This window comes from Tachysurus vachellii, chromosome 11, assembly GCF_030014155.1.
Source record: "Tachysurus vachellii isolate PV-2020 chromosome 11, HZAU_Pvac_v1, whole genome shotgun sequence".
In the NCBI taxonomy this organism is placed as follows: Eukaryota; Metazoa; Chordata; class Actinopteri; order Siluriformes; family Bagridae; genus Tachysurus; species Tachysurus vachellii.
In genome coordinates this window covers 23,470,122-23,483,743 of record NC_083470.1, presented here as the reverse complement: position 1 = coordinate 23,483,743, position 13,622 = coordinate 23,470,122, and the positions used below count along the sequence as shown (strand labels likewise).

General features: G+C 40.9%; 1 protein-coding gene across 4 annotated transcripts in view; it reads left to right on the top strand.

The window, feature by feature from the left end:
* The first annotated feature begins 5,253 nt into the window (after positions 1-5,253).
* The window catches only part of prkg1l (protein kinase cGMP-dependent 1, like), a 32,125-nt gene continuing 23,756 nt past the window's right edge, over positions 5,254-13,622 (top strand). For 2 of the 4 annotated variants that reach the window (XR_009649176.1, XM_060881328.1), the window contains exons 1-4: positions 5,254-5,500; positions 8,369-8,486; positions 8,796-8,959; positions 12,455-12,568. Coding sequence is in view for 2 of the 4 variants with exons in the window: in XM_060881328.1 (XP_060737311.1) it covers positions 5,320-5,500; positions 8,369-8,486; positions 8,796-8,959; positions 12,455-12,568 (577 nt within the window). In the remaining 2 variants the exon portion in view is untranslated. Of the gene's footprint in view, positions 5,501-8,368; positions 8,533-8,597; positions 8,960-9,840; positions 9,887-12,454; positions 12,569-13,622 lie in introns of those variants that run through there. The other 2 variants (XM_060881329.1, XM_060881330.1) reach the window with 2 other exon arrangements.

The following is a 13,622-nucleotide window of genomic DNA, read 5'->3' as shown; positions in this document are numbered from 1 at the left end:
AGGTACTACAGGTGCTACAGGTACTACAGGTACTACAGGTGCTACAGGGTGCTACAGATCCTACAGGTGCTACAGGTGCTACAGGTGCAACAGGTCCTACAGGTAATACGGGTGCTACAGGTCCTAAAGGGCCTGCTGGTACTACAGGTGCTATAGGTACTACAGGTCCTACAGGTACTACAGGTGCTACAGGTACTACAGGTGCTACAGGTACTACAGGTACTACAGGTGCTACAGGTCCTACAGGTACTACAGGTACTACAGGTGCTACAGGTACTACAGGTACTACAGGTCCTACTGGTCCTGCAGGTGCAACAGGTACTACAGGTAATACGGGTGCTACAGGTCCTAAAGGGCCTGCTGGTACTACAGGTCCTACAGGTCCTATAGGTACTACAGGTGCTACAGGTCCTACAGGTGCTACAGGTACTACAGGTGCTACAGGAACTACAGGTACTACAGGTGCTACAGGTACTACAGGTTCTACAGGTACTACAGGTCCTACTGGTCCTGCAGGTGCAACAGGTCCTACAGGTAATACGGGTGCTACAGGTCCTAAAGGGCCTGCTGGTACTACAGGTACTACAGGTACTACAGGTACTACAGGTGCTACAGGTCCTACAGGTCCTATAGGTACTACAGGTGCTACAGGTACTACAAGTACTACAGGTACTACAGGCGCTACAGGTACTACAGGTGCTACAGGTCCTATAGGTACTACAGGTGCTACAGATACTACAAGTACTACAGGTACTACAGGCACTACAGGTACTACAAGTACTACAGGTACTACAGGTACTACAGGCGCTACGGGTGCTACAGGTACTACAGGTACTACAGGTGCTACAGGTGCTACAGGTACTACAAGTGCAAGTATCCATGTATACATATATTCTGGTTTACCATTATGCAAAGAGTTTAATATAAAGGTACTGTAAGGCCAAGTATAAAAAATTTACCTTTCATATGCAATTAATATGCAATTATTCTAGCATGCAAGTGTGTAAGGATGTAAGTATAAATGTGTTCATGCACCCAAATATGCAAATCAAGAAATCAGATTCAGATTCCATCAGATGGATATTTCCACGCAGAGAACCTAAAGAATGCGGAATATGTCATACTAGGATAGCCTATAAGTTAAGGGATAACAGTGTACAGGCTACATCTGATTCATTATACAGTGGATAACTAAACTCGAATGCTATAGACTTAAAACTAAAAAGCTTTTGAACACAAGATTTTATAGATAATACTATGGATGTGTAAAGACTCAGAATCACATTATCACACTGTGTCACACAGACAGACATGGTTCTGGTTCCTTTCTTTCCTTTCATGGTTTCTGGTTCCTTTCCCTTGTTAATGCCTTGCTGACTTGGTTATTAAGGATCTAAATCTAAATCCATGCTGGGATTACCGTAAAGCTTCTTTGTGATGATGTTCGTGTTAAAAAGCGGCATATAAATCAGATCGAATTGAGATTTGTGAACAGATAAATGTCAAGATTTGGTGTTCTGTAATTCTGTGGACTTTGGTGTGCACATGGTCTACATGAATGGCCACATTATATATCTGTAAAATTATGCACATTGGATTTGACACCTGGAAAATTCATTGTAATGCTTGTCACAGAACGCTACATGCAAGACAGATTGCTAGAAATTGAGAGGCGTTCCTCCTGGGTTTGGACCTTGAAAATATGATATATTCTCTCTCTCTCTCTCACTTGCTTGCTCACACACACACATACACACACACACACACACACAATTTATTTGATTGATTCATTTAGTTTTTTGCAATGTTCTGTGGCATTTAGAATTCGTTTTCTGTTAACATTTTGATGTAAAACAGGCCCATAAATATATGCATGCAGGCAAAACTAAACATTACGCTCCTGCTGTAGTTACTGTTATTGCTGTGTTATTATAGACGTAAAAACCATTTCAATGAGCAAATATCATACGGATACTTAAAAGAAGTATGCATGCTCAAAATGTGAGTATGCACACATGAGGTATTAGTGTGCAGAACAAGTGTCCATGCGTATACAAGTGTTGAGGAATATATCAGTAGGTTGCTTTTCCAGTATAATCTTCTTAATAAATATCTGTATATGACACAGGCACAGGCTCTGAGTCCTGATCAGCTCAGTGTGGTTGTTGAAGATGAATCAAATATTACTAAAACATACACAGATCAATAAGAGCATAAATAAATAAATAAATAAATAAATAAATAAATAAATAAATAAATAAAAGTCATACTTATAAATAATAGTATGCATACTCAAAATGTTAGTATGCAAAATAAATATTCACCCTCAAAAGAATAGTATTCATACTCAATATGCAAAAGAATGTACAATCAAAATAATAGTATTTTGATTTTTTTTTATTTGTGATGATTTTGGCTCACATTTAACAATATCTCAAAAGATTATAATACTTTATGAGACCAATAAAAACAACATTTTTAGTGAATTGTTATCCTTCTGGAAAGTATGTTCATTTACTGTATATGTACTCAATACTTGGTAGAGGCTCCTTTTGCTTTAATTACTGCCTCAATTCAGCATGGCATGGAGGTGATCAGTCTGTGGCACTGCTGAGATGGTATGGAAGCCCAGGTGTCTTTGACAGTAGCCTTCGTCTCATCTGCATTTTCTGGTCTCTTGTTTCTCATTTTCCTCTTGACAACAGCTCATAGATTCTCTATGGGGTTTAGGTCTGGTGAGTTTGCTGGCCGGTCAAACACACCAACACCATGGTCATTTAACCAACCTTTAGTGCTCTTGGCAGTGTGGGCAGGTGCTAAATCCTGCTGGAAAATAAAAGCATCTTTAAAAAGCAGAAGGAAGCCTTTAAAAATTTCTTGGTAAACAGGTGCAGTGACTTTGGTTTTCAAAAAACACAGTGGACCAACACCAGTAGATGACATTGCACGCCAAATCATCACAGACTGTGGAAACTTAACACTAGACTTCAAGCAACTTGGGCTATGAGCTTCTTCACCCTTCCTCTAGGCTCTAGGACCTTGGTTTCCAAATGAAATACAAAACTTGCTCTCATCTGAAAAGAGGACTTTGGACCACTGGGCAACAGTCCAGTTCATCTTCTCTTTAGAACAGCTAAGATGCCTCTGACATTATCTGTGGTTCAGGAGTGGCTTAACAAGAGGAATACGACAACTGTAGCCAAATTCTTTGACACGGCTGTGTGCGGTGGCTCTTCATGCCTTGACCCCGGCCTCGGTCCGTTCCTTGTAAAGTTCACCCAAATTCTTGAATTGATTTCCCTCGGCTACGGTTCCCTCGGTTAGTTGTGCATCTTTTTCTTACACACTGTTTTTTTAAAACTTTCTGTTAACATGCTTCTATAGAGCACTCTGTGAACAGCCTGCTTCTTTGGCAATGAATGTTTGTGGCTTACCCTCCTTGTGAAGGGTGTCAATGATTGTCTTCTGAACAACCGTCAGATAAGCAGTCTTCCCCATGATTGTGTAGCCCAGTGAACCAAATTGAGAGACCATTTTGATGGCTCAGGAAACCTTTGCAGGTATTTTGAGTTGATCAGCTGATTGGCAGGTCACTATATTCTAATTTTTTGAGATACCAGAAAAAATTTAAACCGAATACTTTTATTAAGTATATTTTATCAATATCAATATTTTGAGTATGCCTACTTATTCTACATAACTCTCGGTATCTATTATATCTATATATACTATATTCATTCATTAATCTTCTACCGCTTATCCGAACTACCTCGGGTCACGGGGAGCCTGTGCCTATCTCAGGCGTCATCGGGCATCAAGGCAGGATACACCCTGGACGGAGTGCCAACCCATCGCAGGGCACACACACACTCTCATTCACTCACACAATCACACACTAGGGACAATTTTCCAGAGATGCCAATCAACCTACCATGCATGTCTTTGGACCGGGGGAGGAAACCGGAGTACCCGGAGGAAACCCCTGAGGCACGGGGAGAACATGCAAACTCCACACACACAAGGTGGAGGCGGGAATCGAACCCCGACCCTGGAGGTGTGAGGCGAACGTGCTAACCACTAAGCCTATATACTATATATTTTATATAAATAAAAAAAACATAAATATGCCTACTCAAAAAATATTCAAATGTAGTATGTATGTATGTATGTATGTATGTACAAAGGATGTAAACATTAATTATTCATAATTATGAATAGAGAAATGTCATTTTAAGCCTAATTAATGCGTAATGAATAATTAATCCATTAATTGATGATTAATCTCAAGATGAATAAAATAAGTAAAGAAAAATAGACATTGAACTAAGACTACATACAGAGGATATTTGTGCTATGTCTTTATATAGAGTATATTTTATTGTTATATACTTTAGAGAAGGATCGAGGATCAAGGAAGCTCTGAATGTTGTATGTTTATTCCCGAATTTTGAAATATTTCATACAATGATGGACGGAACTTCAGTGAACGTGTAAATAGGACAAGGGCTGTTGCACCTCATGCCTCATTACATCTCGTATCTCTGTGTCTGTGAGCTTTAATACAAAGTCTTTATCTCTCTATAGATGTTCTGTTGCTTATTCATTCATTCTTTTACTTTTACTCTCTTTTTCCCCTCTCTCTCTCTCTCTCTCTCTCTCTCTCTCTCTCTCTCTCTCTCTCTCTCTCTCTCTCTCTCTCTCTGTCTCTATCTCTCTTTCTCTCACCTCCTCCTTCCCTGTTGCTCTCTCTGTTACTCTCTCAGTCTCTCTCTCTCTCTCTCTCTCTCTCTCTCTCTCGCTCACATTCTCTGTCGGTCCCTCTTTCCCTCTCCCTTTCGTTCCTCTTGGGCAGCAGTGTGTATTTCTCACACTGGCTTTGCAGCCAGAGCAGACAATGCTCGTGTAAAAGATCTTTCGGCTCCAAATACTGTTCGATTTTCTCTCATCAGTTACGAAAGAGGAAAATAAACAGTGTGCGCAACACGTGAATTTGAGGCAGGTAAGGGTTTAATTTCTTTGTGGCTTATAATGGTATATAGACTGACTGTTCTTTAGGGAAGTGCTGCAAGTCGAGTGTGTGATGTGAATATTCTGCATGTTTGGGACATTTTCTCCTCATTTCACTTTTCTTTGTAATTAATCTACATCCGTCATTTGGCATCTTCAATTGTCGTCTCTTTCAGCTTCATAGAATAATTACTGACATGACCTGCCCTCTATTTTTCTGTCCCACTTACACTCATTGATAGACAGAGAGAGAGAGAGAGAGAGAGAGAGAGAGAGAGAGACATTCTGACATTCTTCTTAGCCTGAGACACCATGGGTACTCTCAGAGATCTTCAGTTTGCGCTCCAGCTGAAGATCGAAGAGCTGCGTCAGAGAGACACTCTGATTGACGAACTAGAGCTGGAGCTTGACGCCAAAGACGATCTCATCCGGCGTTTGCAGGGCGAGCTCGATCGCCTCAGGGTCACACTCAGCTGTCCCGGATCTGCCACAGGTACCTTTGGCTTTGTTTTCTAAAGTGTTTAGAACATTTGATGATCCAACACAATTGGTGTGAGGAAAGCAAACTGTGTCTGAAATTTCTTACTGTGACAGTACTTTCTGCATTCGATTCAGTACCTAATGCATTTGATTCAGTAGTTACTGCATTTGAATCAGTCACTACTGTATTTGATTCAGTACCTACCGCATTCGATTCAGTTATTACTGTTTTAATTCAGGATTTACTGCATTCGAATCAGTACCGAATGCTTTTGATTCAGTAGTTACTGCATTTGAATCAGTCACTACTGTATTTGATTCAGTACCTACCGCATTCGATTCAGTTATTACTGCATTAATTCAGGATTTACTGCATTCGAGTCAGTACCTAATGCATTTGATTCAGAAGTTACTACATTGGATTCACTAACTACTACATTCAATTCAGTACCCACTGCTCAGCTGTTGATACAGTACATACTGTTCAGTAGAAGTGTGCAGTATGAATACAATCCAGACATACTACATCTGCCATGTAGGCGATGTTTGTCATGTGACCATCAACGTCATAAAAACTGCAAAAACTTTTTTTTGACCTTCGACAAGTTACTCAGTTGTTGCTAGACAATTACAGTTTAATTACAGCTCTTCCATGCCAGTCCTGTTGCATTATGGGATCGCATGGTGTCTATTAGTTCCATATTGCAGAATCTCAGCAGAAGCAGTAGCTCATCAGGGTGTTTTTCACATACTGTTTTATGAATACTGTGCATTCAAATGTATTACCACTTTAGCGTACTGCTTTTTGAACCCACTGTATAGTGGGGTAGTCGGGATATTCGGAGGCAGCTTGAGACCGGAATGATTGCCGAGTGAAAATATGAAATAGATATGAAATGCAGCCACGGTGCTCAATCGATGAGGAGGGGACAGTAGGGGATTTGGAAGCTAAACATTTTGGGCACGTAGGACCTTCTGATTCTTTTTTTTTGTACCACATTGAAGGGAAAGGTCATGGAGAGAAGTGTTGTTGTTGTTCCTTTAATTGCATTTTGCTTGACTTTGTTATTTCACTTATAGCTCCATCAGAAATGGTTGTCATACCTCTTAACCCACATGTCCTAAATCCAAAGTAATAACAGCATAATAAAGTCTTTCAATAATAATAACATCATCAAAACAGGTGTCAAGTTGGGTTTGTACAGTAGTTACTAGTATCTAGAGCCTATTCGGTAAGTCTATAAATAAAATAATTCTATTCAATACCTATAGCATTCGATTCAGTAATTACTGCATTCAATTAAGTACCTAATGCATTCGATTCAGTACCTACTGTACTCAACTCAGCACCTACTGCATTCAATTTAATACTTACTGCATTTAATTCTGTACTTATTTCATGTAATTCAGTATTTACCACATTCAGTTTAGTATCTACTGCATTTGATTCTGTACTTACTTCATTCGATTCAGTCAGTACCTACTGCATTCGATTCTGTACTTACTTTATTTGATTCAGTAGCTACCACATTTGATTCTGTACTAACTGCATTCAATTCTGTACCTACTGGAATTGATTCGGTACTTACTGCATTCGATTCTGTACTTACTTTATTTGATTCAGTACCTAGCGCATTCGATTCTGTACTAACTGCATTCGATTCAGTACCTACTGCATTCGATTCTGTACTTACTTTATTTGATTCAGTAACTACCACATTCGATTCTGTACCTACTGTATTTGATTCGGTACTTACTGCATTCAAATTCTGTACTTATTTTATTCGATTCAGTACCAAATGCATTCAATTGAGAACTAACTGCATTCGATTGTGTACTAACTGCATTAGATTATGTTTTTTATTTGATTCAGGTACTTACTACATTCAATTCTGTACTTACTTTATTCGATTCAGTACCTACTGCATTCGATTCTGTATTAACTGCATTCGATTATGTATACTTTATTTGATTAAGTACTGGCTACATTTGCTTCTGTACTTCCTTTCTTCTATTCAGTACCTAATGCATTCGATTGAATATTAACAGCATTCAACTGAGTACTAACTGCATTCGATTCTGTACTTACTTTATTCCATTCAGTAGCTAAAGCATTCAATTCAGTACCTACTGCATTCGATTCTGTATTAACTGCATACAATTATGTATATTTTATTTGATTAAGTACTGGCTGCATTCGATTCTGAACTTACTTTCTTTGATTCAGTACCCAATGCATTCAATTCTGTACTAACTGCATTCGATTCTGTACTTACTTCATTCGATTCAGTACCTACTGCATTCGATTCTGTACTTACTTTATTTGATTCAGTACCTACCACATTCGATTCTACACATACTTCATTCGATTCAGAACGTAATGCATTCGATTCTGTACTTACTTCATTCGATTCAGTACCTACTGCATTCGATTCTGTACTTACTTTATTTGATTCAGTACCTACCGCATTCGATTCTACACATACTTCATTCGATTCAGAACGTAATGCATTCGATTCTGTACTTACTTCATTCGATTCTATTTATCTATTCTATCTAAGTTCATTAAAGTGTTTTTTTTATTTTTTTTTATTTTATTGTGCTCATTTAAAAGGATTCACAGTGCAGAATCTTATAAAATATATCTGTATCCGACTTATTTCTAATTAAGATTCTGTGCTAGTGCCTGGAAGGTGGTGAGTTCAGACCACAGGATTGTCAGTGCACTGCTGCTCAGCAAACCCCCCAGACCTGCACCTGCTCAGGTCTATGCCTGGATACAAACCTAACTCACCTCTAAGTCCCTTTGGAGTGGAAAAAAAAAGAATCTGACAAAAAAGTAACCTACAGTAGAGTGTGTTGCTTTTGTTTCATACCTCAGGGCAACATCGTGCTTCATCTGTAAAGGTGAAGAGAAGATCTGTGCTTACAGAGCCTACAAACCTGGACCTGAATCTGATCCTACAGAATCCTCCCATGAGCCACAGCAAGAACCTGGAGTGAGTCTCACATCTGATCTCATCAACTGTACTATACTATAATTAGGTACCTATTATCCTTTGTTTTAGCACATATACAATGAAGCTGTGACCTTGGCTCAACTCCAGTAGATGCTGTTGTGTGTGTGTGTGTGTGTGTGTATGTGTGTGTGTTTGAGCTCTCACCCACAGAGAGAAATATGGCAATGTCAAAGGGGTTGGCGATGTTTTGGAAAATTTGATCCTGGCCCAGCGGCGGTTGTAGTGAAATGACACAAAGATATTGATGCACGCAGTGTGTTTCTTTCTCAGTGGTTCTCTGTCTCCAAGGTCTCAGCGAGTGATCGAGGCGGCACTAAGGGAGAACGAGTGGCTGAAGTATGTCGGGAAGGAGTTATCAGACCTGGTGGATTGTGCGTACCTTACAACCGTCGCCCAAGGAGCCAGACTCATCCGAGAGGGCGATGAGGCGTCTCAATCCTTCATCCTGGAAGGTAAGGAAATAGAAAAACTGGACAATGCCAGAAACAAATGCTTCGATCTTCAGTGGTTAAAGCTTCCAATAAAACAGCCAGTATCTCATCCAAACCTAAAGATCACAAAGGCTTCATTAAAAAGATCAGTTTTAAGAGTGGGTTCACAAACAGCTAATTACTTCATTCCACAACCTTGGGGCAGCAACAAAGAACGTGGGATCTTCTTTACCCTTTAAGCATACTGAGGACTATCAAGAAACAGCTGGTTGTTAGATGGAAGAGATCTTTGGGTGGGGTCCATAAGGTGCTTTAAAAACACGCATCAATGAATTATTAATCTGAGCTACTGTAATATGAGTGGGGGCACGGTGGTTAGTGGTTAGCACTTTCGCCTCACACCTCCAGGGTTGGGGGTTCGATTCCCGCCTCCCCCTTGTGTGTGTGGAGTTTGCATGTTCTCCCCGTGCCTCGGGGGTTTCCTCTGGGTACTCCGGTTTCCTCCCCCGGTCCAAAGACATGCATGGTAGGTTGATTGGCATCTCTGGAAAATTGTCCGTAGTGTGTGAGTGTGTGAGTGAATGAGAGTGTGTGTGTGTGTGTGTGCCCTGCGATGGGTTGGCACTCCGTCCAGGGTGTATCCTGCATTGATGCCCGATGACGCCTGAGATAGGCACAGGCTCCCTGTGACCCGAGGTAGTTCGGATAAGCGGTAGAAAATGAATGAATGAATGAATGAATGAATGAATCTAATATGAGTCTATGTACCGTCCATCACACACACACGTGTGAATAGAAGTAGAAGTGTTGTTACTATGGAAACGATAACATATTGAGAGCAGGACTAGTGCGTTAATGTAAAATTTGGATTTGGGTTACAGCCTGCCGCTGTTCTAGAAAATGAATCGCTTCATTCTGACCTCAAGAGAATACCAATATTACACAGAGGTAAACATTTCTATAAGGATATATTTTATAATTTCACGCACCAATTTTATATAGATATCAGCGTGTTATAAAAGAACCCTGGGAGGACGGATGTGAGACGGCAGCTTGCTTATTACCTGTGTGGCCTGAGGAAAAAATTCAGACTTGACTGAAATGATTTATTATTATTATGAAGATTATTATCATAGCAGCATTGTTAATATCCTCTATAGCATGTGGTTACGTTCTAAATGTAATATTATATTCATGAGCAGCTTCTTTCATTTCCAGACCATCTTCTTTGTTTAATGTTTAATCACTACTCATTCGTATGATAATATAAATAAAGAGTAAGATGTAAGTTTAAAGAGTCCTTTGTGGAGAACTGTAGAAGGTCCTTTATATAGAGAATTTTAAACGTGTATGTATTTATTTTATATACGAATGTTTTTTCTCCTATATTTTGTTATTAAATCCAGTCCGCTACACATATATACAGTTAACAGCTCAAGGTCTGTTCTAAATGATTTATCACCACCGGAGCTTTCTCGGGCAAACCGATGTGGCCATGATCTTTAACAGATCACCAATATATTATTTCCCCAGTCTTCTTTTTTTTTTTTTGGATGGCTCAGATTCAGAAAGGATGCTGGTTGCAGTTGGATTTGACCCACTTTCCACTTCTGACCTTGAAAGAAAAAGACTCGCATTATTTAAGTGAAAAGCGAAGAGAGAAGGGATGAGGTACAGTACGAGGTCTACGGTCATCGTATAAGCAGATACAAAATCAGGGCTGAGTGAGATAAACAATGTAGACTAGCAAGATTTTAGAGGTCCATGTTGTTCTATTTCGAGTCAGTAACAGCGATTAAAAAAATAAAACAATGAACGGATCTTTGTGGTTCAGGCGGTAGAAAAAAATAAGTGTTTCTCTTATTCATTCATTCTCTACCGCTTATCCGAACTACCTCGGGTCACGGGGAGCCTGTGCCTATCTCAGGCATCATCGGGCATCAAGGCAGGATACACCCTGGACGGAGTGCCAACCCATCGCAGGGCACACACACACACACTCATCCACTCACACAATCACACACTATGGACAATTTTCCAGAGATGCCAATCAACCTACCATGCATGTCTTTGGACCGGGGGAGGAAACCGGAGTACCCGGAGGAAACCCCCGAGGCACGGGGAGAACATGCAAACTCCACACACACAAGGTGGAGGCGGGAATCGAACCCCCAACCCTGGAGGTGTGAGGCGAACGTGCTAACCACTAAGCCACCGTGCCCCCCTGTGTTTCTCTTATGTTTATTTTAATTAATTCCAAATAAAAATATATAAAAAGCTAGCTAAGTGTCACAGGCATATCGGCTGACCTTGATCTAACGATTTACAGCCTTAGCCGAGGCAGCCGCGGCTTTCAGAATATCATTCCCTTTTTCTAGTTCATGTCCGATTCGTTTGGAAAAAATAATGATCAGTCCTATTAATTTGTGTAGCGTCCAGCATACGCGTGTCTGAGTGCTGTTACTATAGCGACAATAACGTATCAGAACAAGTGCATTCATGTAAATCTGTGTTTTGAATATTTTAATTTGCAAAAATGTTTTATTAGCCTCATTAGATTCTGTGTAACGTCCACCGTACGCGTGCCTCGGTGCTGTTACTACAGAAACGACAACATTTCCAAGAAGGAAACGAAACAGCAGTTGCTTTAAATGTTCTATGTGTTTGCAATTAGACTAAAAAACTAAAAGTTACCTAACTTTTAAAACGATACTTTTTTTTATTATAATATCAACATTTATTTTTAACGTTCTTAAATACACCAGGGAACATGTTTTCTCAGCATGTACGTTGTCATTAATTACACCGTGTCATCTAACATACATAACACACCCTGCAACACAAAACAATATCCCACACTCTGTGTACAGGGGTTTTGAGTAATTCTATTGTGTTTCTGTAGCCGAAAACAGATGAATCTTTCTTACCAGAAGCATCCATGGTTCTACCAACAGGGATGGAGACAGAGGGAAGATAAAAAGGCGAAGCGAGAGAGAGATAATGTCTGTGTGTTATATTGCGAAGTGAAATGTGTGTGAAGATAAAGAGCTGGAGTGTATCAGCGAGAGAACATCAGAAAGGCGTTTATTAATACAGCAGCCTTGGCGCCGCTGATACGCTGGCAATGAGGCGACTGGTGCCGTGAGCTGGCATCGCTTCTGGAGATGACGGCGTGTCCGACTGACATTTGTGACATCTCAGATAATCTGTCACTCAGCACTGGTTGCCCCTGGCAACGCCACCAACCTGAGATCGAGGGCACGTGTCGGAGGGGCGTCTATGTGGGCACGTTGGCATATTTTAGCTGTGGACTAAATGCCATTTTTTTATCCTGTAGGGGCATTTCACTGGTTTTCATCAGCTTTTATTTAAATCAAACAAGCCCAAATGGTTATGAGATTAAGGTTAGGCTTTGATTCAGGTGTACGCATAGCATTAATAATAGATTAACTGCATTAATACTTCTGTTAGTGCAAGGTCCTCACAAAGATAGTAAAACCAGCGTGTGTTTTTCAGAGGGAAAACTTGAGGCATCCAGGGCTGGCCAGAAGCTGCACATTATCGAGGCTGGAACACTCTTTGGAGAGCTGGCTCTGCTTTACAACTACACCTGTACCTCTACTGTTACAGGTACACACACACACACACACACACACACACACACACCTATATCTCGAAAAATCTAATTCAATATTAAACGGCCGAATGCAGAAACAGGGCAGCTGGTTCAGACAGTTCTCTCTCTCTTTCTCTTACTCACACTCTCTCTCTCTCTCTCACTCTCTCTCTCACTCACTCACACACACACACACACAGATTTGAGATGCGGTGCATGTGCCAACATGAGCAGCCAGTGCAAACGCACACAATAAGCAGCAGATTATTCCCATCAGCACTGATCTGCTTTGCCACGGCGAGATCAATGGAATTTCAAATCAAAGTTCCCCAAACACGTCCACAAGCTCCCCGAACGCAGGCCGCACAGACTATCAAACACACACACACTCCATCTGCTTACCGCAGCGTTCTCAAGTACGTGTTCATTCTCTGGACTGTGGAAGATGGCGTTCCGTTCGTGTGATATCTACAGCAGCCGGTAATCAACTCAAAAAACAGAGATGGTGTGATACATGCTCAAAGAGGAAACAGGGGAAAACGATGAGAAGGAAAAATGATCCATCTTTTTAGATATCAGGCTAAAGCTTATTATAGAGATCATCAAAGATACCACAAGTTAAAGAGCCTTCTGTATTCTCTCTCTCACTCATCTTCTACCGCTTATCCGAACTACCTCGGGTCACGGGGAGCCTGTACCTATCTCAGGCGTCATCGGGCATCAAGGCAGGATTCACCCTGGATGGAGTGCCAACCCATCGCAGGGCACACACACACTCTCATTCACTCACGCAATCACACACTACGGACAATTTTCCAGAGATGCCAATCAACCTACCATGCATGTCTTTGGACCGGGGGAGGAAACCGGAGTACCCGGAGGAAACCCCCGAGGCACGGGGAGAACATGCAAACTCCACACACACAAGGTGGAGGCGGGAATCGAACCCCCAACCCTGGAGGTGTGAGGCGAACGTACTAACCACTAAGCCACCTGGCCCGTGCCTTCTGTATTGTAGTGGATAATTCAGGATTTGTGGTGCGTCTTGTTTACATTTACATTCACAGC